The following is a 26734-nucleotide window of genomic DNA, read 5'->3' as shown; positions in this document are numbered from 1 at the left end:
TCTGGTCTGGTCCATTAGAGTATGACGTCTAGTCCAGTAGAGTATGACGTCTGGTCTGGTCCAGTAGAGTATGACGTCTGGTCTAGTCCAGTAGAGTAAGACGTCTGGTCTGGTCCAGTAGAGTATGACGTCTGGTCTGGTCCAGTAGAGTATGACGTTTGGTCTGGTCCAGTAGAGTATGACGTCTGGTCCAGTAGAGTATGACGTCTGGTCTGGTTCAGTAGAGTATGACGTCTGGTCTGGTCCAGTAGAGTATGACGTCTGGTTTGGTCCAGTAGAGTATGACGTCTTGTCTGGTCCAGTAAAGTATGACGTCTGGTCCAGTAGAGTATGACGTCTGGTCTGGTCCAGTAGAGTATTACGTCTGGTCCAGTAGAGTATGACGTCTGGTCTGGTCCAGTAGAGTATGACGTCTGGTCTCACAGATGACCGGAAATAACTGTAACCACGTGGTACAAAATTAGCGCGTGTGATGAATGAGCCAGTGACTTCCAGTCCCGTGGCCACCAGTTATTGTTATCATACCAGTGTTTGCCCTCGCGATAACCGCCCTTTATTGGACACTTAATAAACGGCCTCAACCGATTTTCTGTCGGGTGGAAAACAAACGGCTCGTTACCGACCACAGGCGGCTGGGGGGGGGGGGGGGAGACGACTTACGACGTCAGCTTTGGTTGGGGGGGGGGGGACGACTTACGACGTTAGCTTTGGTTGGTGGTTGGGGGGGGGGGGGAGACGACTTACGACGTTAGCTTTGGTTGGTGGTTGGGGGGGGGGACTTGTTGGTAACGTCAGGCTCAGTGGGGTCAACTGAGTCACGTTCAGCTGTTGACTAACTAGGGTCACGTTTAGCTGTTGATTAACTAGGGTCACATTCAGCAGTTGATTAACTAGGGTCACGTTTAGCTGTTGATTAACTAGCTTCGGGCATAATTTGGGGCCACACTTTGCGGGTGTTGCGGCCGACCCTAAGAGGGCGCCAAAAGGAGTAGTAAAATTAATTTAAAAGCTCATTTTAAGCTGAAGTATTGAATTAACAACAATAAAAAGTTACGAGAATAAACTAAGTATTGAATTAACAACAGTAAAAAGTTACGAGAATAAACTAAGTATTGAATTAACAACAGTAAAAAGTTACGCGAATAAACGACTACAAGGCTTTACACAATGATTTAACACTTTGTGACCCCGATATAGAAGATCTTACGGTATGGTAACTGGTAAGAAGCGCTAGAAACATTTCACACTGGGTGGGGGAAGGGGGGAGAGACTTTTTCAAAGACAAAAATAACTTTAATTAGAAATGTGATTGAGGGGGGCGTAAAATTGGAAATCCGCCCCGGGCGCCGGAATAGGTCACTACGTCCCTGATGTAGAGTAGCGCCGCCATATTGAAAGAAATCCGCCCATGCCACAATCCAACATGCCACAGTCCCCGCCCATGCCACAGTCCCCGCCCTTGCCACAGTCCCCGCCCATGCCACAATCCAACATGCCACAGTCCCCGCCCATGCCACAGTCCCCGCCCATGCCACAATCCAACATGCCACAGTCCCCGCCCATGCCACAGTCCCCGCCCATGCCACAATCCAACATGCCACAGTCCCCGCCCATGCCACAGTCCCCGCCCTTGCCACAGTCCCCGCCCATGCCACAATCCAACATGCCACAGTCCCCGCCCATGCCACAGTCCCCGCCCATGCCACAATCCAACATGCCACAGTCCCCGCCCATGCCACAATCCAACATGCTACAATCCCCGCCCATGCCACAATCCAAATGCCACAGTCCCCGCCCATGCCACAATCCAAAATGCCACAGTCCCCGCCCATGCCACAATCCAACATGCCACAATCCCCGCCCATGCCACAGTCCCCGCCCATGCCACAGTCCCCGCCCATGCCACAATCCAACATGCCACAATCCCCGCCCATGCCACAGTCCCCGCCCATGCCACAGTCCCCGCCCATGCCACAGTCCCCGCCCATGCCACAATCCAACATGCTACAATCCCCGCCCATGCCACAATCCAAATGCCACAGTCCCCGCCCATGCCACAATCCAAAATGCCACAGTCCCCGCCCATGCCACAATCCAACATGCCACAATCCCCGCCCATGCCACAATCCAAATGCCACAGTCCCCGCCCATGCCACAATCCAACATGCCACAGTCCCCGCCCATGCCACAGTCCCCGCCCATGCCACAGTCCCCGCCCATGCCACAGTCCCCGCCCATGCCACAGTCCCCGCCCATGCCACAGTCCCCGCCCATGCCACAGTCCCCGCCCATGCCACAGTCCCCGCCCATGCCACAGTCCACCCATGCCACAGTCCCCGCCCATGCCACAGTCCACCCATGCCACAGTCCCCGCCCATGCCACAGTCCACCCATGCCACAGTCCCCGCCCATGCCACAGTCCACCCATGCCACAATCCAACATGCCACAGTCCCCGCCCATGCCACAGTCCACCCATGCCACAGTCCCCGCCCATGCCACAGTCCACCCATGCCACAATCCAACATGCCACAGTCCCCGCCCATGCCACAGTCCCCGCCCATGCCACAGTCCACCCATGCCACAATCCAACATGCCACAGTCCCCGCCCATGCCACAGTCCCCGCCCATGCCACAGTCCACCCATGCCACAATCCAACATGCCACAGTCCCCGCCCATGCCACAGTCCCCGCCCATGCCACAATCCAACATGCCACAATCCCCGCCCATGCCACAATCCAACATGCCACAATCCCCGCCCATGCCACAATCCAACATGCCACAATCCAACATGCGCCAGATCTTGTTGTTGAGAAGTTTATTTTATATTACGCTAAGTGGTTGTCGATTTCTGCATTAGTAAAAAGCATGGACTAACACGATACCAGTAAATACTGGTTGTCGGAGGGTGAGATATCGATACCATGTGTCAATAATTAGGCAGGAATCGATGCTTGTCTTTGTTGTTCCTAAGTGTCGCAAGCGATGGATTAAGCATGTCTTTGCACCCATCGCAACGTACACGTCAGAAGATCACCATACACAATTTATGATGACTTCAGACGATGCTATATAATACTTGTGTAGGGCCTCTGCCGAATACCTCTCAAAGACCTTTAGCAAAAGCTCTCAATAATCTTTTTAGCTAAACCTCCGAAAGACCTTCAGCGAAGATAGGTCAAACATTATTAGCAAAAACCTGTCCAGGATCTATAGCAAGACATAAAACCACGTGACAAGATCAATCACATATCACGTGATGCAACAGGTGAACTTGCCCGAAAAGGTTTGAAATAAACTTTCTCGAATATTCTTATATAAAACAACAGGGGGTGGGAACTCGGGATATAGACATGAATTTTAATCCATTTTAAATACTTAAACTTTTTAAAATAGAATAAAATCTCGTGGAAAAAGAATTGCACACCAAGTGAACGCCAAATAAAGATGTGCATAATAGTGCGCAATATTATTAGTACTTTATAAATTTACATGCGTTTTTTGAGAAATTGGAAATAGCGTAAATAACTGCTTTCACTCAACGGAAATTACTCAAAATTTGATAGAAGGCAGAGAATTAGAACTTTTACTTACATGTGAAATTTTATTTATCTATCTGAAATAGTACTCAAAGTAAAAAAAGTACCACTTCCGGTTATCGGAAATCGCTCAAAAGTTGATAGTATCAATGATACGGATCTACGATTTTGATAAAATACTTATATATGAAATTTCATCAACCTAGCTGTAACGGTACTCACGTTATCGTGTTTACAGACACACATACACACAGACATACGGACAAGATTGCAAAATTATGTTTTTCCGTGAGGTGTAAAACGTCGATTTTTTTTTTTTTTTTTGCACGATTACAAGACTTTCTCTATACTTTGTATATACGAGAAAGTAAAACAGACGGATCGGAAGTTCTCAATGTGTGATACAAAGAGTGAGTACTCACATGAAGTCCTCCTCCTCCTCACGAACCTCCCTCATGGCCAGGTGAAGCTATCCTCCCTCATCCCCCAGCGGCTCCGTCAGTCTGACGGCGCGCCCAGGTAAGCGTCAACTGCAGGCTCCCACGCTGGCCACCCCAGCTGATCACTGCTACACGGCTGATTCATGCATGTAACGGCTTACCAATTGCAGGTGGGCGGGGGGGGGGGGGGGGGGGGGGGGGGAGTGCAGTACGGGAGGGGACGGGGCCGGGCAGCATATGTGAGGTAATGAGCGATAACGTACTGATAACACAGTTGTAGAGTTGCTACAGGTACACACTACACACTTACTACAACACACTTACTACTACACACTTGCTACTACACACTTGCTACTACACACTTGCTACTACACACTTGCTACAACACACTTACTACTACACACTTGCTACTACACAATTGCTACTACACACTTGCTACTACACACTTGCTACAACACACTTACTACTACACACTTGCTACAATACACTTACTACTACACACTTGCAACTACACACTTGCTACTACACACTTGCTACTACACACTTACTACTACACACTTGCTACAATACACTTACTACTACACACTTGCTACTACACACTTGCAACTACACACTTCCTACTACACACCTGCTACTACACACTTGCTACTACACACTTGCAACTTCAAACTACACACTTGCTACTACACGCTTGCTACTACACGCTTGCTACTACACACTTGCTACTACACACTTGCTACTACACACTTGCTACTACACACTTGCTACTACACACTACACACTTGCTACTACACACTTGCTACTACACACTTGCTACTACACACTTGCTACTACACACTTGCTACTACACACTTGCTACTACACACTTACTACTACACACTTGCTACGACACACTACATACTTGCTACTACACACTTGCTACACACTTGCTACTACAAACTACACACTTGCTACTACACGCTTGCTACTACACACTTGCTACTACACACTACACGCTTGCTACTACACACTTGCTACTACACACTACACACTTGCTACTACACACTTGCTACTACACACTTGCTACTACACACTTGCTACTACAAACTACACACTTGCTACTACACGCTTGCTACTACACACTTGCTACTACACGCTGGCTACTACACACTTAATACTACACACTACACACTTGCTACTACACGCTTGCTACTACACGCTTGCTACTACACGCTTGCTACTACACGCTTGCTACTACACACTTGCTACTACACACTACACACTTGCTACTACACGCTTGCTACTACACGCTTGCTACTACACACTTGCTACTACACACTACACACTTGCTAGTACACACTAGCTACTAAACGCTTACTACTACACACTTGCTACTACACACTACACACTTGCTACTACACACTTGCTACTACACGCTTGCTACTACACACTACACACTTGCTACTACACACTACACACTTGCTAGTACACACTAGCTACTAAACGCTTACTACTACACACTTGCTACTACACACTTGCTACTACACACTTGCTACTACACACTTGCTACTACACACTACACACTTGCTAGTACACACTAGCTACTAAACGCTTACTACTACACACTTGCTACTACACACTTGCTACTACACACTTGCTACTACACACTTGCTACTACACACTTGCTACTACACGCTTGCTACTACACACTACACACTTGCTACTACACACTTGCTACTACACACTTGCTACTACACGCTTGCTACTACACGCTTGCTACTACACACTACACACTTGCTACTACACGCTTGCTACTACACGCTTACTATTACACACTTGCTACTACACACTTGCTACTACACACTTGCTACTACACACTTGCTACTACACACTTGCTAGTACACACTTGCTACTACACACTTGCTAGTACACACTTGCTACTACACACTTGCTAGTACACACTTGCTACTACACACTTGCTACTACACAATTGCTACTACACACTTGCTACTACACACTTGCTACTACACGCTTGCTACTACACACTACACACTTGCTACTACACACTTGCTACTACACACTTGCTACTACACGCTTGCTACTACACGCTTGCTACTACACACTACACACTTGCTACTACACGCTTGCTACTACACGCTTACTATTACACACTTGCTACTACACACTTGCTACTACACACTTGCTACTACACACTTGCTACTACACACTTGCTAGTACACACTTGCTACTACACACTTGCTAGTACACACTTGCTACTACACACTTGCTAGTACACACTTGCTACTACACACTTGCTACTACACAATTGCTACTACACACTTGCTACTACACACTACACACTTGCTACTACACACTTGCTACGACACACTGCACACTTGTTACTACACACTTGCTAATACACACTTGCTACTACACACTTGCTACTACACACTACACACTTGCTACTACACACTTGCAACTACACACTTGCTACTACACACTTGCTACTACACACTTGCTACTACACACTTGCAACTTCAAACTACACACTTGCTACTACACGCTTGCTACTACACGCTTGCTACTACACACTTGCTACTACACACTTGCTACTACACACTTGCTACTACACACTTGCTACTACACACTACACACTTGCTACTACACACTTGCTACTACACACTTGCTACTACACACTTGCTACTACACACTTACTACTACACACTTGCTACGACACACTACATACTTGCTACTACACACTACACACTTGCTACTACAAACTACACACTTGCTACTACACGCTAGCTACTACACGCTTGCTACTACACACTTGCTACTACACACTACACACTTGCTACTACACACTTGCTACTACACACTTGCTACTACACACTTGCTACTACAAACTACACACTTGCTACTACACGCTTGCTACTACACACTTGCTACTACACGCTGGCTACTACACACTTGATACTACACACTACACACTTGCTACTACACGCTTGCTACTACACACTTGCTACTACACACTACACACTTGCTACTACACGCTTGCTACTACACGCTTGCTACTACACGCTTGCTACTACACACTTGCTACTACACACTACACACTTGCTACTACACGCTTGCTACTACACGCTTGCTACTACACACTTGCTACTACACACTACACACTTGCTAGTACACACTAGCTACTAAACGCTTACTACTACACACTTGCTACTACACACTACACACTTGCTACTACACACTTGCTACTACACGCTTGCTACTACACACTACACACTTGCTACTACACACTACACACTTGCTAGTACACACTAGCTACTAAACGCTTACTACTACACACTTGCTACTACACACTTGCTACTACACACTTGCTACTACACACTACACACTTGCTAGTACACACTAGCTACTAAACGCTTACTACTACACACTTGCTACTACACACTTGCTACTACACACTTGCTACTACACACTTGCTACTACACGCTTGCTACTACACGCTTGCTACTACACACTTGCTACTACACGCTTGCTACTACACACTTGCTACTACACACTACACACTTGCTACTACACGCTTGCTACTACACGCTTGCTACTACACACTACACACTTGCTACTACACACTTGCTACTACACACTTGCTACTACACGCTTGCTACTACACACTACACACTTGCTACTACACACTTGCTACTACACACTTGCTACTACACGCTTGCTACTACACACTACACACTTGCTACTACACACTTGCTACTACACACTTGCTACTACACGCTTGCTACTACACGCTTGCTACTACACACTTGCTACTACACACTACACACTTGCTACTACACGCTTGCTACTACACGCTTGCTACTACACACTACACACTACACACTTGCTACTACACACTTGCTGCTACACACTTGCTAGTACACACTTGCTACTACACACTTGCTAGTACACACTTGCTACTACACACTTGCTAGTACACACTTGCTACTACACACTTGCTACTACACACTACACACTTGCTACTACACACTTGCTACTACACACTACTAAAGCTAGCAATCACGGCTACAGCTGACGATCTAACACCGGCCTAAAGCTAGCAATCACGGCTACACATGACGATCTAACACCGGCCTAAAGCTAGCAATCACGGCTACACATGACGATCTAACACCGGCCTAAAGCTAGCAATCACGGCTACACATGACGATCTAACACCGGCCTAAAGCTAGCAATCACGGCTACACATGACGGCCTAAAGCTAGCAATCACGGCTACACATGACGATCTAACACCGGCCTAAAGCTAGCAATCACGGCTACACATGACGATCTAACACCGGCCTAAAGCTAGCAATCACGGCTACACATGACGATCTAACACCGGCCTAAAGCTAGCAATCACGGCTACACATGACGGCCTAAAGCTAGCAATCACGGCTACACATGACGATCTAACACCGGCCTAAAGCTAGCAATCACGGCTACACATGACGATCTAACACCGGCCTAAAGCTAGCAATCACGGCTACACATGACGGCCTAAAGCTAGCAATCACGGCTACACATGACGATCTAACACCGGCCTAAAGCTAGCAATCACGGCTACACATGACGATCTAACACCGGCCTAAAGCTAGCAATCACGGCTACACATGACGATCTAACACCGGCCTAAAGCGAGGGCCCCTTGGTGTACCGGCCAGCAAACATCATGTCGCCATCTTTTATTCATGGCGTCCCTTGAGATGGGCTGCTTCTGGCACCAGAGTCATGCATTAGTTAGAGAGTCATTAGAGTCATGCATTAGTTAGAGAGTCATTAAAGTCATGCATTAGTTAGAGAGTCATTAGAGTCATGCATTAGTTAGAGAGTCATTAAAGTCATGCATTAGTTAGAGAGTCATTAGAGTCATGCATTAGTTAGAGAGTCATTAGAGTCATGCATTAGTTAGAGAGTCATTAGAGTCATGCATTAGTTAGAGAGTCATTAGAGTCATGCATTAGTTAGAGAGTCATTAGAGTCATGCATTAGTTAGAGAGTCATTAGAGTCATGCATTAGTTAGAGAGTCATTAGAGTCATGCATTAGTTAGAGAGTCATTAGAGTCATGCATTAGTTAGAGAGTCATTAGAGTCATGCATTAGTTAGAGAGTCATTAGAGTCATGCATTAGTTAGAGAGTCATTAGAGTCATGCATTAGTTAGAGAGTCATTAGAGTCATGCATTAGTTAGAGAGTCATTAGAGCCATGTATTAGTTAGAGAGTCATTAGAGTCATGCATTAGTTAGAGAGTCATTAGAGTCATGCATTAGTTAGAGAGTCATTAGAGCCATGTATTAGTTAGAGAGTCATTAGAGTCATGCATTAGTTAGAGAGTCATTAGAGTCATGCATTAGTTAGAGAGTCATTAGAGTCATGCATTAGTTAGAGAGTCATTAGAGTCATGCATTAGTTAGAGAGTCATTAGAGTCATTCATTAGTTAGAGAGTCATTAGAGTCATGCATTAGTTAGAGAGTCATTAAAGTCATGCATTAATTAGAGAGTCATTAGAGTCATGCATTAGTTAGAGAGTCATTAAAGTCATTCATTAGTTAGAGAGTCATTAGAGTCATGCATTAGTTAGAGAGTCATTAGAGTCATGCAGCTCATACATAGAGGATTATCTCCAATAATCCACTATCCAATACATGGAGGATTATCTCCAATAATCAATCGTCCCATACTTAGAGGATATTAAATAATCCACTAGCCAATACACAGTGGATTATCGCTTCTAATCCACCAGCTTAAAGCTGTTCCACCAGGCTTGTCTAATCCTCTCCCAACACTTTCAATCACCAAATGTGGGCTCTACGCTCTTCAAATGGCGACATCACGGCACGTGACTTGGATCACTTGACTTGGATCACGTGATGGCGAAGATCGCAGATTACCCACAGGATGCTTGGTTTTATCTCCAGAAAGAAATTAGTTGCTTGAGACACATGCATTGAGAAATACCAGCACATTCAATTTCTTATTTAAAAACCTTTGAAAAAAAAAGCCTACAAGTTGTCACGTTTCTCCCCCCCCCCCCTCTTACCCCATCCCACCTTACGGTCTTTCAATGCTGTGACGAGAAATTATAAGAAGCCATTATAAGACCCTGCAAGAAGCCATTATAAGACCCTGCAAGAAGCCATTATAAAACCCTGCAAGAAGCCATTATAAGAACCTGCAAGAAGCCATTATAAGACGCTGCAAGAAGCCATTATTAGAACCTGCAAGAAGCCATTATAAGACCCTGCAAGAAGCCATTATAAAACCCTGCAAGAAGCCATTATAAGAACCTGCAAGAAGCCATTATAAGACCCTGCAAGAAGCCATTATAAGACACTGCAAGAAGCCATTATAAGACCCTGCAAGAAGCCATTATAAAACCCTGCAAGAAGCCATTATATCACCCTGCAAGAAGCCATTATAAGAACCTGCAAGAGGCCATTATAAGACCCTGCAAGAAGCCATTATAAGACCCTGCAAGAAGCCATTATAAGACCCTGCCAGAAGCCATTATAAGACCCTGCAAGAAGCCATTATAAGACCCTGCCAGTAGCCATTATAATACCCTGCAAGAAGCCATTATAAGACCCTGCCAGAAGCCATTATAATACCCTGCAAGAAGCCATTATAAGACCCTGCAAGAAGCCATTATAAGACCCTGCCAGAAGCCATTATAATACCCTGCAAGAAGCCATTATAAGACCCTGCCAGAAGCCATTATAATACCCTGCAAGAAGCCATTATAAGACCCTGCCAGAAGCCATTATAAGACCCTGCAAGAAGCCATTATAAGACCCTGCCAGAAGCCATTATAAGACCCTGCAAGAAGCCATTATAAGAACCTGCCAGAAGCCATTATAATACCCTGCAAGAAGCCATTATAAGACCCTGCCAGAAGCCATTATAAGACCCTGCAAGAAGCCATTATAAGACCCTGCCAGTAGCCATTATAATACCCTGCAAGAAGCCATTATAAGACCCTGCCAGAAGCCATTATAATACCCTGCAAGAAGCCATTATAAGACCCTGCAAGAAGCCATTATAAGACCCTGCCAGAAGCCATTATAATACCCTGCAAGAAGCCATTATAAGACCCTGCCAGAAGCCATTATAATACCCTGCAAGAAGCCATTATAAGACCCTGCCAGAAGCCATTATAAGACCCTGCAAGAAGCCATTATAAGACCCTGCCAGAAGCCATTATAAGACCCTGCAAGAAGCCATTATAAGAACCTGCCAGAAGCCATTATAATACCCTGCAAGAAGCCATTATAAGACCCTGCCAGAAGCCATTATAAGACCCTGCAAGAAGCCATTATAAGACCCTGCCAGAAGCCATTATAATACCCTGCAAGAAGCCATTATAAGACCCTGCCAGAAGCCATTATAAGACCCTGCCAGAAGCCATTATAATACCCTGCAAGAAGCCATTATAAGAACCTGCCAGAAGCCATTATAATACCCTGCAAGAAGCCATTATAAGACCCTGCAAGAAGCCATTATAAGACCCTGCAAGAAGCCATTATAAGACCCTGCCAGAAGCCAGTCTGACCTTCATGACCCCTTGTGACACATGGAGTGCTAACACGGCCGCTCGGTAAAGGGGGATGATCCAGAAAATTACCCGTGTCTCTTTTATCTTGGTTACCTCCCATAGAATAATCCAGTCTAATGAAGTGAGCCATTTTTCCCGTGTAGAAATCAAGAGCCGGGTGTCGTGGCTCTCATTTCATTACTGGCCATGGGATCAGCTGCATCAGGGGACGGGGAGATGCACGAATTAGGATTTGAGATTGGGGGGGGGGGGGGGGGGGGGGAATGGGGATATCAGTGGGGGGGGGGGGGGGGCAGATAAGCGTAGGAAGGTAGCGACAGGCAGGTAGCAGCTAGCAGTAGGAAGGTAGCGACAGGTAGGTAAAACATTAATGTAGCAGGTAGCAGTAGGAAGCTAGCGACAGGCAGGTAGCAGCTAGCAGTAGGAAGCTAGCGACAGGCAGGTAGCAGCTAGCAGTAGGAAGGTAGCGACAGGCAGGTAGCAGCTAGCAGCAGGAAGGTAGCGACAGGCAGGTAAAACATGAATGTAGCAGGTAGCAGCAGGAAGGTAGCGACAGGCAGGTAAAACATGAATGTAGCAGGTAGCAGCTAGCAGTAGGAAGCTAGCGACAGGGAGGTAGCAGGTAGCAGTAGGAAGGTAGCGACAGGCAGGTAGCAGCTAGCAGTAGGAAGGTAGCAACATGCAGGTGGCAGGTAGCAATCCAAACAAAAGCTCCACTGCATCGAACTTGTCGTTAGCGCCCAGCGTATCAAAACGTCGTGTCCGGTTATGAAACTGAACAAGCGACTCTAACTAGGCGTAACGAGAATAAGATCACCGGCTAATGAAATCTGTCCCCGCCCCTTGCCGCCCCACCCCACCACCACAGGCCATTATCAGCGGGCCGTCCAAGCTAATGGTTAAATCGTGTTTTTACATCTTCTCAAAGCCAGTCAACCGTGAATGCTGGGGGGTTTGTCCATGTTTCATTCATTCAAGATTTATGCATGTTTCATTCATTCAAGATTTATACATGTTTCATTCATTCAAGATTTATGCATGTTTTATTCATTCAAGATTTATACATGTTTCATTCATTCAAGATTTATACATGTTTCATTCATTCAAGATTTATGCATGTTTCATTCATTCAAGATTTATACATGTTTCATTCATTCAAGATTTATACATGTTTCATTCATTCAAGATTTATGCATGTTTCATTCATTCAAGATTTATGCATGTTTCATTCATTCAAGATTTGTCCATGTTTCATTCATTCGAACTTTGTCCATGTTTCATTCATTCGAACTTTGTCTAGGTTTAATTCCATTTCTCTCCCTTTAGTCTAGTTTCGCCTAATCATTTAAATGTTTCTCTCCCTTTAGTCTAGTTTCGCCTAATCAATTAAATGTTTCTCTCCCTTTAGTCTAGTTTCGCCTAATCATTTAAATGTTTCTCTCCCTTTAGTCTAGTTTCGCCTAATCATTTAAATGTTTATTCCATTCGATGAAGTTTCAGACATAATGATGATAATGTTGGTAAGTCAATGTTGAACAGGTCAATGTTGAACAGGTCAATGTTGAACAGGTCAATGTTGGGCAGGTCAATGTTGGGCAGGTCAATGTTGAACAGGTCATTGTCTCCTTAATTTGATCCACTTTGGGTCATCTCTTTATTGATTGGTCAGCTGTTTATTGATTGGTCAGCTGTTTATTGATTGGTCAGCTGTTTATTGATTGGTCAGCTGTTTATCGATTGGTCAGCTGTTTATTGATTGGTCAGCTGTTTATTGATTGGTCAGCTGTTTATTGATTGGTCAGCTGTTTATTGATTGGTCAGCTGTTTATTGATTGGTCAGCTGTTTATTGATTGGTCAGCTGTTTATTGATTGGTCAGCTGTTTATTGATTGGTCAGCTGTTTATTGATTGGTCAGCTGTTTATTGATTGGTCAGCTGTTTCTAGAAGTGCCGGACAGACGAGATGTGTTGGCCACTAAAACATGTCAACACGGCTCAGACGGTTGTAAGGACCACCTTGACCTCGGCACATTGACCTTGACACTTGACTTCAATTGAATTGAAATGGACGGAACAGTTTGTTTGTGTCAAACATACGTCAATCGACGTGCATGGTTGGTGAACCTGACAAGCGTGACACAAACACAAAGACGTAATATGTCACACACACACATGACCCATGTTCACACAAGATGTCACACATGACCCATGTTTAGACCCACTAACACAAGCACCCCCCCCCCCCCACCACCACCGGCTGAGCTAACGGCTGCATCAATCGTCTGCTGAGGCCAATGGGCCGTGAGATGTCGCCTGCTGGGTTGAGTAGTGTTGTGGGGAGGGACGTTGGTTCAGGGGGGGGGGGCGGGAGGTTATGGGGGGGGGAGGTTAGGGAGTGGGAGGTTAGGGGGGCGGGGGGCGGGGGGCGGACGAAAATTCACAACTAACGGATATTGAGAACCTAGTCCAGACCAAGAGGTGGCGTTACAAACCAACTAGCTACAGATTAAGGGGAGGTAATAATACAGGGGGAGAAACCAAGGGAGATAATAAAGAATGAGTCAATGGTTTTTGGTACGGTGCGAGACATTCAAAATCCTCCACACCCCACACAGACCAGACCGAAAGGCTATAATATCCCCCCCCCCCCCCCCAAAGGAGAGATCCACCCATGGAGAGAGATCCACCCATGAAGAGACATCCACCAGACCGAAGGCGTGGACATCCACTGGCTGTAGAATATCCCAGACGAGTGTATATGACGTGTACTTCCGGTGACTGCACGGGGTGCCGCCACTGACGTCAATTGACGGAGATGATGAGAAAGTTAACAAAGGATATGACAGAGAGAACAGCTGGCCTAGAAAATCAATTGGCCAGATTTCGACAAAAAACTGGCCAGGCGGCTTGTACTTTTCACAGAGTCTGCAGCGCAGAGCAGCAGCAATTATTTTAATTAAACTTTTTTAGGGGCCGCTTCTAAAAAAATTGTCAGCCCTTGAAATCTATAAGTAGGTGGGTTGTCTCCCTGTGGGTGGGTTGTGTGTGTGGATCGTGTGTGTGGGATGATCTGTGTGGCTGGCCAAACTCACCCCCACCCGGCGTAAATGTGACCGAGATGTTATGAAGATGGACGAGGTCAATGATAAGGTGAAAACCTTTTTTTTTTCAGTAACCATCTTTTGGTGTCAGGCGGCGTTCCCCGTCATTGCGCATCACACAACTGGTCACAACTGGTCACACCCCGTCACATCCCGTCACACCCCGTCACAAAACTGGTCACACCCCGTCACAAAACTGGTCACACCCCGTCACAAAACTGGTCACACCCCGTCATACAACTGGCCACACCCCGTCACATCCGGTCACACAACTGGCCACACCCCGTCACACCCCGTCACACAACTGGCCACACCCCGTCACACCCCGTCACACCCCGTCACACAACTGGCAACACCCCGTCACATCCGGTCACACAACTGGCCTCACCCCGTCACACCCCGTCACACAACTGGCCACACCCCGTCACACCCCGTCACACAACTGGCCACACCCCGTCACATCCCGTCACACAACTGGCCACACCCGGTCACACCCCGTCACACAACTGGCCACACCCCGTCACACCCCGTCACACAACTGGCCACACCCCGTCACACCCCGTCACACAACTGGCCACACCCCGTCACACAACTGGCCACACCCCGTCACACCCCGTCACACCCCGTCACACAACTGGCCACACCCCGTCACACCCCGTCACACAACTGGCCACACCCCTCACACCCCGTCACACAACTGGCCACACCCCGTCACACACCGTCACACCCCGTCACACAACTGGTCACACCCCGTCACACAACTGGCCACACCCCGTCACACCCCGTCACACAACTGGCCACACCCCGTCACATCCCGTCACACAACTGGCCACACCCGGTCACACCCCGTCACACAACTGGCCACACCCCGTCACACCCCGTCACACAACTGGCCACACCCCGTCACACCCCGTCACACAACTGGCCACACCCCGTCACACAACTGGCCACACCCCGTCACACCCCGTCACACCCCGTCACACAACTGGCCACACCCCGTCACACCCCGTCACACAACTGGCCACACCCCTCACACCCCGTCACACAACTGGCCACACCCCGTCACACACCGTCACACCCCGTCACACAACTGGTCACACCCCGTCACACAACTGGCCACACCCCGTCACACACCGTCACACCCCGTCACACAACTGGTCACACCCCGTCACACACCTGGCCACACCCCGTCACACCCCGTCACACAACTGGCCACACCCCGTCACACCCCGTCACACAACTGGTCACACCCCCTCACACCCCGTCACACCCCGTCACATCCCGTCACACCCCGTCACACCCCGACACACCCCGTCACACCCCGTCACACCCCGTCACACCCCGTCACACAACTTGTCACACCCCTCACACCCCGTCACACAACTGGCCACACCCCGTCACACCCCGTCACACAACTGGTCACACCCCGTCACACAACTGGCCACACCCCGTCACACAACTGGTCACACCCCGTCACACAACTGGTCACACCCCGTCACACAACTGGCCACACCCCGTCACACCCCGTCACACAACTGGCCACACCCCGTCACACCCCGTCACACAACTGGCCACACCCCGTCACACACCGTCACACCCCGTCACACAACTGGTCACACCCCGTCACACAACTGGCCACACCCCGTCACATCCCGTCACACCCCGTCACACCCCGACACACCCCGTCACACCCCGTCACACCCCGTCACACAACTGGTCACACCCCGTCACACCCCGACTCACCACATTACGATACACCGACTGAGTGGATTTCACTGGAGTGGAGTGATAATTCACCATCTTTGGAAAGTTATATGTAAGCAGCTGGCTTACTTGAAAATGGTCTAATTACGATGTAAGCATTTGGTCTAATTAAGATGTAAGCATTTGGTCTAGTTAATATGTAAGTATTTGGTCTAGTTACGATGTAAGCATTTTGGTCTAGTTACGATGTAAGCATTTGGTCTAGTTACGATGTAAGCATTTGGTCTAGTCACGATGTGAGCATTTGGTCTAGTTACGATGTAAGCATTTGGTCTAGTTACGATGTAAGCATTTGGTCTAGTCACGATGTGAGCATTTGGTCTAGTTACGATGTAAGCATTTGGTCTAGTTACGATGTAAGCATTTGGTCTAGTCACGATGTGAGCATTTGGTCTAGTTACGATGTAAGCATTTGGTCTAGTTACGATGTAAGGTGTTCATGCAACCGAACCCGTCCCAGCGGAATGACGTACGATGTAACTCAAGTAATTGTAAGAGCTTCCTACCTTTAACTCCTCAGCTTAAGCTCCGTGCTCCTCCAATAGTCAGAGGGCAGCACCTCATCTTAGCTCAACCCTCGCCCTGTCCTCAGCTCAAGGGAAGCGACTCACTCGCGCTTCCCTCTCTGACACACCCTATGATGAGGGCCGTGCAAATAGACGGCGTCAAATGGATGGGTTAGAGGGGCAACAACTCCCAGATAAGACAGAGCACGAGCTGACCACCAGAAAACTGCCAGCCGACCCAAACATTCGTAGAAAGCTTTTTATTGATTGCCCGGGGAGTCGCTTCCCTTTATTTATCGCTTTACCATCGTCCCACGGTCATCATTTTTCTATTACTACAATTATTTGTCTCAACGCTGGCGCCCGCTACTTGAGCCCGCCCACTGGGGCAAGTCCATGGATACCGCTAGTAACCAAGGCACCGGTCACGTGGGACAGGGGGAATAACCGATCAATACATTTATTACGACAGAGAAGCATAGAGCTGCATACATGGCTGATGTACGGACTTATGGCTGAATACATGGACTTATGGCTGAATACACGGACTTATGGCTGAATACATGGACTTATGGCTGAATACATGGACTTATGGCTGAATACTTGGACTTTTGGCTGAATACATGGACTTATGGCTGAATACATGTACTTATGGCTGAATACAGCGACCTATGGCTGAATACATGGACCTATGGCTAAATACAGGAGCCTATGGCTGAATACATGGACATGGCTGAATACATGGACTTATGGCTGAATACATGGACTTATGGCTGAATACATGGACCTATGGCTGAATACATGGACCTATGGCTGAATACATGGACCTATGGCTAAATACAGGAGCCTATGGCTGAATACATGGACTTATGGCTAAATACAGGAGCCTATGGCTGAATACATGGACTTATGGCTAAATACAGGAGCCTATGGCTGAATACAACAGATGTAACTGTTGATACTGACAGAAGAATCTGTTGGACACGACTAAGCTGGTGTCACGTGACAACACGTGACAACACGTGACAGCTCGAGGCGGGTTGAGCCAATGAGTGACGTGCTCTGATGTTTGATGTCGTCCAGCACGGGCTAAGTCGCCGTCTGCTCGGCTCATGCCGCACGCTAAGCCTGGCCCAGCACGACACACATGTCTGACAGACTGACACACATGTCTGACACACTGACTCACATGTCTGACACACTGACTCACTGACACACATGTCTGATACACTGACACACATGTCTGACAGACTGACACACATGTCTGACACACTGACACACATGTCTGACACACTGACACATATGTCTGACACACTGACACATATGTCTGACACACTGACACACATGTCTGACACCCTGACACACATGTCTGACACACTGACACACACGTCTGACACACTGACACACATGTCTGATAGACTGATACACATGTCTGACACACTGACACACATGTATGACACACTGACACACATGTCTGACACACATGTCTGACACACTGATACACATGTCTGACACACTGACTCACTGACACATACAGAAGAGTAAGATACAAGAGTCTCTAAGAGCTGGGTGGAATTGAGTTATTGAAGTGAAGCCAGTTTGGTTTTATCGTAAGTGTGACAGCATGAGTAAGTAAAGTAAGTAAAAATCCCTTTCAGAGTTTCTTCCAGGCATCTTTTCGGGGGGGGGGGTGGGGGCAAGCCCCCCGAATTGTTTTTACCGCCCCCCCCCCCCCCCGAACGAAATGAAATTTATATAATTTATATAGAAAATATACTTATAACAGTGTCTACCTTTAGTATGTATGATCTACAAATGCGACCAGTGTTTCTTTCAGACTTTTTTCTCCCTGAGGGCCGGAGGGGGGGGGGTCCAGAAATCTTCCGGAGGGGGGGGGGGGTGGACGTAATTGTCCGTAGGATGGGGGCGGACACTGGTAAAAGTCTATATCCTATATATCAGTTGTTTTTTAAGTTGGAGCTTAGGTGCTAAGTTTAGGGGCGTGACTACGACTATATTTAATAAGAATGTGCAAAAGATTAAATCCGGTTAAAAATCCGTTTTCAACATTTTTTGTTTCCGGTTAAATTTGAAGATGAGGTGGTTATTTTGGTTTTGGTTTCGGTTTAGAGAAAAAGACAAGACTATCAACCTTGCCATTTATCTAGTCAAGAATAAAAACAGACCATGTATAATAATTGACAGGCGGCGTTCTCGGCCCTACCGGAAGTAAAAATATTTGACGCAGCAATTGAATGCGCACTAGATCAGGGCGCACACGCAGCCACAGCCAAGCTGTGATTGACGCGGGCCCGCTAATATTTTCTTTGATTTATTCCGCTGAAAGGAGAGCTTGAGGTTTTTAGTGATTTCATGGACGGTTGGCTGGGCTTCATTTTCAGCTGGAATGAGAAATCAACAGAGGAGGGGCCAGCAAAACATCGGTCGTGACAAATACAGGACACACAGACAAATCACTTAGTGGAGTCAGCAAAACATTGGTCATGACAAATACAGGACACACAGACAAGTACAGGACACACAGACAAATCACTTAGTGGAGCCAGCAACACATTGGTCGTGACAAATACAGGACACACAGACAAATACAGGACACACAGACAAATACAGGACACACAGACAAATCACAGAGAGGAGTTGTTGCTAGCACAAGTAGTGGGCCAAGTAGTGGACCAGTTGACAGTGGCGACAAACTGACGAGGCCACTTACTCTGACATCTGACGGACGACAGTCTGTGACTACTGACTGACCACTGACTGACCATTGACTGACTACTGACTGACTACTGACTATGACCACTGACTGATCACTGACTGACCACTGACTGACCACTGACTTACCACTGAATGACCACTGACTGACTACTGACTGACCACTGACTGACCACTGACTGACCACTGACTGACCACTGACTGACCACTGACTGACTACTGACTGACCACTGACTGACCATTGACTGACCACTGACTGACCACTGACTGACTACTGACTATGACCACTGACTGACCACTGACTGACTACTGACTGACTACTGACTATGACCACTGACTGACCACTGACTGACCACTGACTGACCACTGACTGACCACTGACTGACCACTGACTGACCACTGACTGACTACTGACTGACCACTGACTGACTACTGACTATGACACTGACTGACCACTGACTGACCACTGACTGACTACTGACTGACTACTGACTGACTACTGACTATGACCACTGACTGACTACTGACTGACTACTGACTATGACCACTGACTGACCACTGACTGACCACTGACTGACTACTGACTATGACCACTGACTGACCACTGACTGACCACTGACTGACTACTGACTGACTACTGACTATGACCACTGACTGACCACTGACTGACTACTTACTATGACCACTGACTGACTACTGACTGACTGACCACTTACTGACCACTGACTGACTACTGATTGACTACTGACTGACTACTGACTGACCACTAACTTACCACTGACTGACCACTGACTGACTACTGACTGACCACTAACTGACCACTGACTGACCACTGACTGACCACTGACTATGACCACAGTTACAACCAGCTGACCTGGTTACTGTACAGAGGTTGGCTTGTCTGTAACGTTCTACGTTGTCGGTCTCTGAGAGAAAAAATGTCGGGGAGGGGGGGTCGAACCAAGGGAGGGGTAGGGTGAAAGTTGTGGGACTCAGGGGAGGGGTGTTGGCCAGAAGTTGCTACAAGCGCTAAGAAATTGAAGTTGTCGATTTCATTGGTGACGTGACTCGATTAGTTACCCCTCTCCACACATTCACTTCCGGTTCGACGCTTATTTAAATGAGGTTTTAGCGGCTAATGCCATGTGGGCTTGTGTAGGGGTGACAGGTTTAGGTGATTCTATGTGGGCTTGTGTAGGGGTGACAGGTTTAGGTGATTCTATGTGGGCTTGTGTAGGGGTGACAGGTTTAGGTGATTCTATGTGGACTTGTGTAGGGGTGACAGGTTTAGGTGATTCTATGAGGGCTTGTGTAGGGGTGACAGGTTTAGGTGATTCTATGTGGGCTTGTGTAGGGGTGACAGGTTTAGGTGATTCTGTGTGGGCTTGTGTAGGGGTGACATGTTTAGGGGATTCTATGTGGACTTGTGTAGGGGTGACATGTTTAGGGGATTCTATGTGGACTTGTGTAGGGGTGACATGTTTAGGTGATTCTATGTGGGCTTGTGTAGGGGTGACAGGTTTAGGTGATTCTATGAGGGCTTGTGTAGGGGTGACAGGTTTAGGTGATTCTATGTGGGCTTGTGTAGGGGTGACAGGTTTAGGTGATTCTATGTGGGCTTGTGTAGGGGTGGCAGGTTTTCCTAGACCTATGGTGCTTATACTGTCTCATGAAGGGAAAATATACAAAATGAATAATTTCTCTAAACTTATTTTAAAACTATGAACGGAATATATATGGAATATTTTAAAATTCCGTATATATGGAATATTTTTAAATTGCGTATATATGGAATATTTTTAAATTCCGTATATATGGAATATTTTAAAATTCCGTATATACGGAATATTTTTAAATTGCGTATATATGGAATATTTTTAAATTCCGTATATATGGAATATTTTAAAATTCCGTATATATGGAATATTTTAAAATTCCGTATATATGGAGTATTTTAAAATTCCGTATATATGGAATATTTTAAAATTCCGTATATATGGAATATTTTTAAATTCCGTATATATGGAATATTTTTAAATTCCGTATATATGGAATATTTTTAAATTGCGTATATATGGAATATTTTTAAATTCCGTATATATGGAATATTTTAAAATTCCGTATATACGGAATATTTTTAAATTGCGTATATATGGAATATTTTTAAATTCCGTATATATGGAATATTTTAAAATTCCGTATATATGGAATATTTTAAAATTCCGTATATATGGAGTATTTTAAAATTCCGTATATATGGAATATTTTAAAATTCCGTATATATGGAATATTTTTAAATTCCGTATATATGGAATATTTTTAAATTCCGTATATATGGAATATTTTAAAATTCCGTTTATATGGAATATTTTTAAATTCCGTATATATGGAATATTTTAAATTCCGTATATATGGAATATTTTTAAATTCCGTATATATGGAATATTTTTAAATTCCGTATATATGGAATATTTTTAAATTCCGTATATACGGAATATTTTTAAATTCCGTATATATGGAATATTTTAAAATTCCGTATACATGGATAGGACGGCGTCAATCAAGGAAGTTCTTTTGTTTTGATCGAGGAAATAAGCAACGCGCTTCGTTATTCTCGAGTGTAAGGGGACTTAAGCACAATGTTTTTTCCTCGACAGTCTGTGAGATGTTGTAAGCACCTCGCGTATGTCGGCTATAGCGGCGTAGGGAGGCTCTGGATACTTGATGTTTGTGATTTCAAAATTTGCATCAATTGTACTTTACACATACATACATACATGCATACATACATACATACATACATACATACATACATACAGGGACGCTCTGTATACTTGATGTTTGTGATTTCAAAATTCGCATCAATTGTAACTTACACCACATACATACATATATACATACATACATACGCACATACATATACACACACATACTCCCACATACACACACATACACACATACATAAGTATATATATATATATATATATATATATATATATATATATATATATATATATATATTTACGACAATAGAAAATCACACATACACACAAACATATCATATGAAAATAGAAAATGTACATTGACTTACACGAAACAGAAATGGAGAATCTAGAAATCGAAATACTGCAGACAAAAATAATAGGATCGATAACTATTAGAATCGATTCTCCCGCGTTTTGATACCCTGGTTAGGAGTGATTTATGGAAAAAAGTTGCATGGGGGGGGGGGGGGGGGGGTGTCGGCCGCTTACATGTAGGGGGGAGGGGTCGGCCGCTTGAATGAGGGGTGAGAAAGTCACGTGACGGTTTGTCATCCTGGCCAGAGGCTGGTACATTAGGACCGGCTCGCGTGAAGAAAGCCGGTACAAAGACACACACTGTAAGACCGGCTCGCATGAAGAAAGCCGGTACAAAGACTCACACTGTAAGACCGGCTCGCATGAAGAAAGCCGGTACAAAGACACACACTGTAAGACCGGTTCGCATGAAGAAAGCCGGTACAAAGACACACACACTGTAAGACCGGCTCGCATGAAGAAAGCCGGTACAAAGACACACACTGTAAGACCGGCTCGCATGAAGAAAGCCGGTACAAAGACACACACTGTAAGACCGGCTCGCATGAAGAAAGCCGGTACAAAGACTCACACTGTAAGACCGGCTCGCATGAAGAAAGCCGGTACAAAGACACACACTGTAAGACCGGCTCGCATGAAGAAAGCCGGTACAAAGACACACACTGTAAGACCGGCTCGCATGAAGAAAGCCGGTACAAAGACTCACACTGTAAGACCGGCTCGCATGAAGAAAGCCGGTACAAAGACTTACACTGTAAGACCGGCTCGCATGAAGAAAGCCGGTACAAAGACACACACACTGTAAGACCGGCTCGCATGAAGAAAGCCGGTACAAAGACACACACTGTAAGACCGGCTCGCATGAAGAAAGCCGGTACAAAGACTCACACTGTAAGACCGGCTCGCATGAAGAAAGCCGGTACAAAGACTCACACTGTAAGACCGGCTCGCATGAAGAAAGCCGGTACAAAGACACACACTGTAAGACCGGCTCGCATGAAGAAAGCCGGTACAAGGATACTGTAAGACCGGCTCGCATGAAGAAAGCCGGTACAAAGACACTGTAAGACCGGCTCGCATGAAGAAAGCCGGTACAAAGACACTGTAAGACCGGCTCGCATGAAGAAAGCCGGTACAAAGACACACACACTGTAAGACCGGCTCGCATGAAGAAAGCCGGTACAAAGACACACACTGTAAGACCGGCTCGCATGAAGAAAGCCGGTACAAAGACACACACACTGTAAGACCGGCTCGCATGAAGAAAGCCGGTACAAAGACACACACTGTAAGACCGGCTCGCATGAAGAAAGCCGGTACAAAGACACACACACTGTAAGACCGGCTCGCATGAAGAAAGCCGGTACAAAGACACACACTGTAAGACCGGCTCGCATGAAGAAAGCCGGTACAAAGACACACACACTGTAAGACCGGCTCGCATGAAGAAAGCCGGTACAAAGACACACACTGTAAGACCGGCTCGCATGAAGAAAGCCGGTACAAAGACACACACACTGTAAGACCGGCTCGCATGAAGAAAGCCGGTACAAAGACACACACTGTAAGACCGGCTCGCATGAAGAAAGCCGGTACAAAGACACACACACTGTAAGACCGGCTCGCATGAAGAAAGCCGGTACAAAGACACACACTGTAAGACCGGCTCGCATGAAGAAAGCCGGTACAAAGACACACACACTGTAAGACCGGCTCGCATGAAGAAAGCCGGTACAAAGACACACACTGTAAGACCGGCTCGCATGAAGAAAGCCGGTACAAAGACACACACACTGTAAGACCGGCTCGCATGAAGAAAGCCGGTACAAAGACACACACTGTAAGACCGGCTCGCATGAAGAAAGCCGGTACAAAGACACACACTGTAAGACCGGCTCGCATCAAGAAAGCCGGTACAAAGACACACACACTGTAAGACTGGCTCGCATGAAGAAAGCCGGTACAAAGACACACACTGTAAGACCGGCTCGCATGAAGAAAGCCGGTACAAAGACACACACTGTAAGACTGGCTCGCATGAAGAAAGCCGGTACAAAGACACACACGCTGTAAGACCGGCTCGCATGAAGAAAGCAGGTACAAAGACACACACGCTGTAAGACCGGCTCGCATGAAGAAAGCCGGTACAAGGATACATGGCCCACAGCCAGTCAGATATGGCCCACAGCCAGTCAGATATGGCCTACAGTCAGACATGGCCCACAGCCAGTCATGGCCCACAGCCAGTCAGATATGGCCCACAGCCAGTCATGGCCCACAGCCAGTCATACATGGCCCACAGCCAGTCAGATATGGCCCACAGCCAGTCAGATATGGCCTACAGTCAGACATGGCCCACAGCCAGTCATGGCCCACAGCCAGTCAGATATGGCCCACAGCCAGTCATGGCCCACAGCCAGTCATACATGGCCCACAGCCAGTCATACATGGCCCACAGCCAGTCATACATGGTCCACAGCCAGTCATACATGGCCCACAGCCAGTCATGGCCCACAGCCAGTCATGGCCCACAGCCAGTCATGGCCCACAGCCAGTCATGGCCCACAGCCAGTCATACATGGCCCACAGCCAGTCATACATGGCCCACAGCCAGTCATGGCCCACAGCCAGTCATGGCCCACAGCCAGTCATGGCCCACAGCCAGTCATACATGGCCCACAGCCAGTCATGGCCCACAGCCAGTCATACATGGCCCACAGCCAGTCATGGCCCACAGCCAGTCATGGCCCACAGCCAGTCATGGCCCACAGCCAGTCATGGCCCACAGCCAGTCATACATGGTCCACAGCCAGTCATACATGGCCCACAGCCAGTCATGGCCCACAGCCAGTCATGGCCCACAGCCAGTCATGGCCCACAGCCAGTCATACATGGCCCACAGCCAGTCATGGCCCACAGCCAGTCATACATGGTCCACAGCCAGTCATACATGGCCCACAGCCAGTCAGATATGGCCCATAGCCAGTCATGGCCCACAGCCAGTCATACATGGCCCACAGCCAGTCATGGCCCACAGCCAGTCATGGCCCACAGCCAGTCATGGCCCACAGCCAGTCAGATATGGCCCACAGCCAGTCATGGCCCACAGCCAGTCATACATGGCCCACAGCCAGTCATGGCCCACAGCCAGTCATGGCCCACAGCCAGTCATGGCCCACAGCCAGTCATACATGGCCCACAGCCAGTCATGGCCCACAGCCAGTCATACATGGCCCACAGCCAGTCATGGCCCACAGCCAGTCAGATATGGCCCACAGCCAGTCATGGCCCACAGCCAGTCATACATGGCCCACAGCCAGTCATACATGGCTCACAGCCAGTCATGGCCCACAGCCAGTCATACATGGCCCACAGCCAGTCATACATGGCCCACAGCCAGTCAGACATGGCCCACAGCCAGTCATGGCCCACAGCCAGTCATACATGGCCCACAGCCAGTCATACATGGCCCACAGCCAGTCATACATGGCCCACAGCCAGTCAGATATGGCCCACAGCCAGTCATGGCCCACAGCCAGTCATACATGGCCCACAGCCAGTCATACATGGCCCACAGCCAGTCAGATATGGCCTACAGTCAGCCAAACAGTGCAGCTGATAGAGAAAATATTGAGTAAAAGCGCTGGCCAATAGACCAAAGCCTAATGAAGACTTAACTACTCAGAAAACTGACCAAAGCCTAATGAAGACTTAACTACTCAGAAAACTGACCAAAGTCTAATGAAGACTTAACTACTCAGAAAACTGACCAAAGCCTAATGAAGACTTAACTACTCAGAAAACTGACCAAAGTCTAATGAAGACTTAACTACTCAGAAAACTGACCAAAGTCTAATGAAGACTTAACTACTCAGAAAACTGACCAAAGTCTAATGAAGACTTAACTACTCAGAAAACTGACCAAAGTCTAATGAAGACTTAACTACTCAGAAAACTGACCAAAGCCTAATGAAGACTT

At 47.0% G+C, this 26734-nt stretch overlaps 1 protein-coding gene across 5 annotated transcripts in view; it reads right to left on the bottom strand.

Annotated features, from left to right (window-relative positions):
• LOC131956452 (endothelin-converting enzyme homolog) overlaps nucleotides 1-26734 on the bottom strand; it is a 97789-nt gene that overhangs the window by 40101 nt on the left and 30954 nt on the right. Inside the window, exon 1 of one of the 5 annotated variants that reach the window (XM_059320980.1) lies at nucleotides 16943-16964. The exons of 3 other annotated variants lie outside the window; for them this stretch is intronic. Coding sequence is in view for 1 of the 2 variants with exons in the window: in XM_059320914.1 (XP_059176897.1) it covers nucleotides 3961-3995 (35 nt within the window). In the remaining variant the exon portion in view is untranslated. Of the gene's footprint in view, nucleotides 1-3960; nucleotides 4043-16942; nucleotides 16965-26734 lie in introns of those variants that run through there. One more of the 5 variants, XM_059320914.1, reaches the window with a different exon arrangement.

The sequence above is a fragment of the Physella acuta genome, unplaced genomic scaffold (genome assembly GCF_028476545.2).
Source record: "Physella acuta isolate Inbredline_101_S28 unplaced genomic scaffold, ASM2847654v3 ptg000079l, whole genome shotgun sequence".
In the NCBI taxonomy this organism is placed as follows: Eukaryota; Metazoa; Mollusca; class Gastropoda; family Physidae; genus Physella; species Physella acuta.
This window is presented reverse-complemented; position numbering and strand designations above follow the sequence as displayed.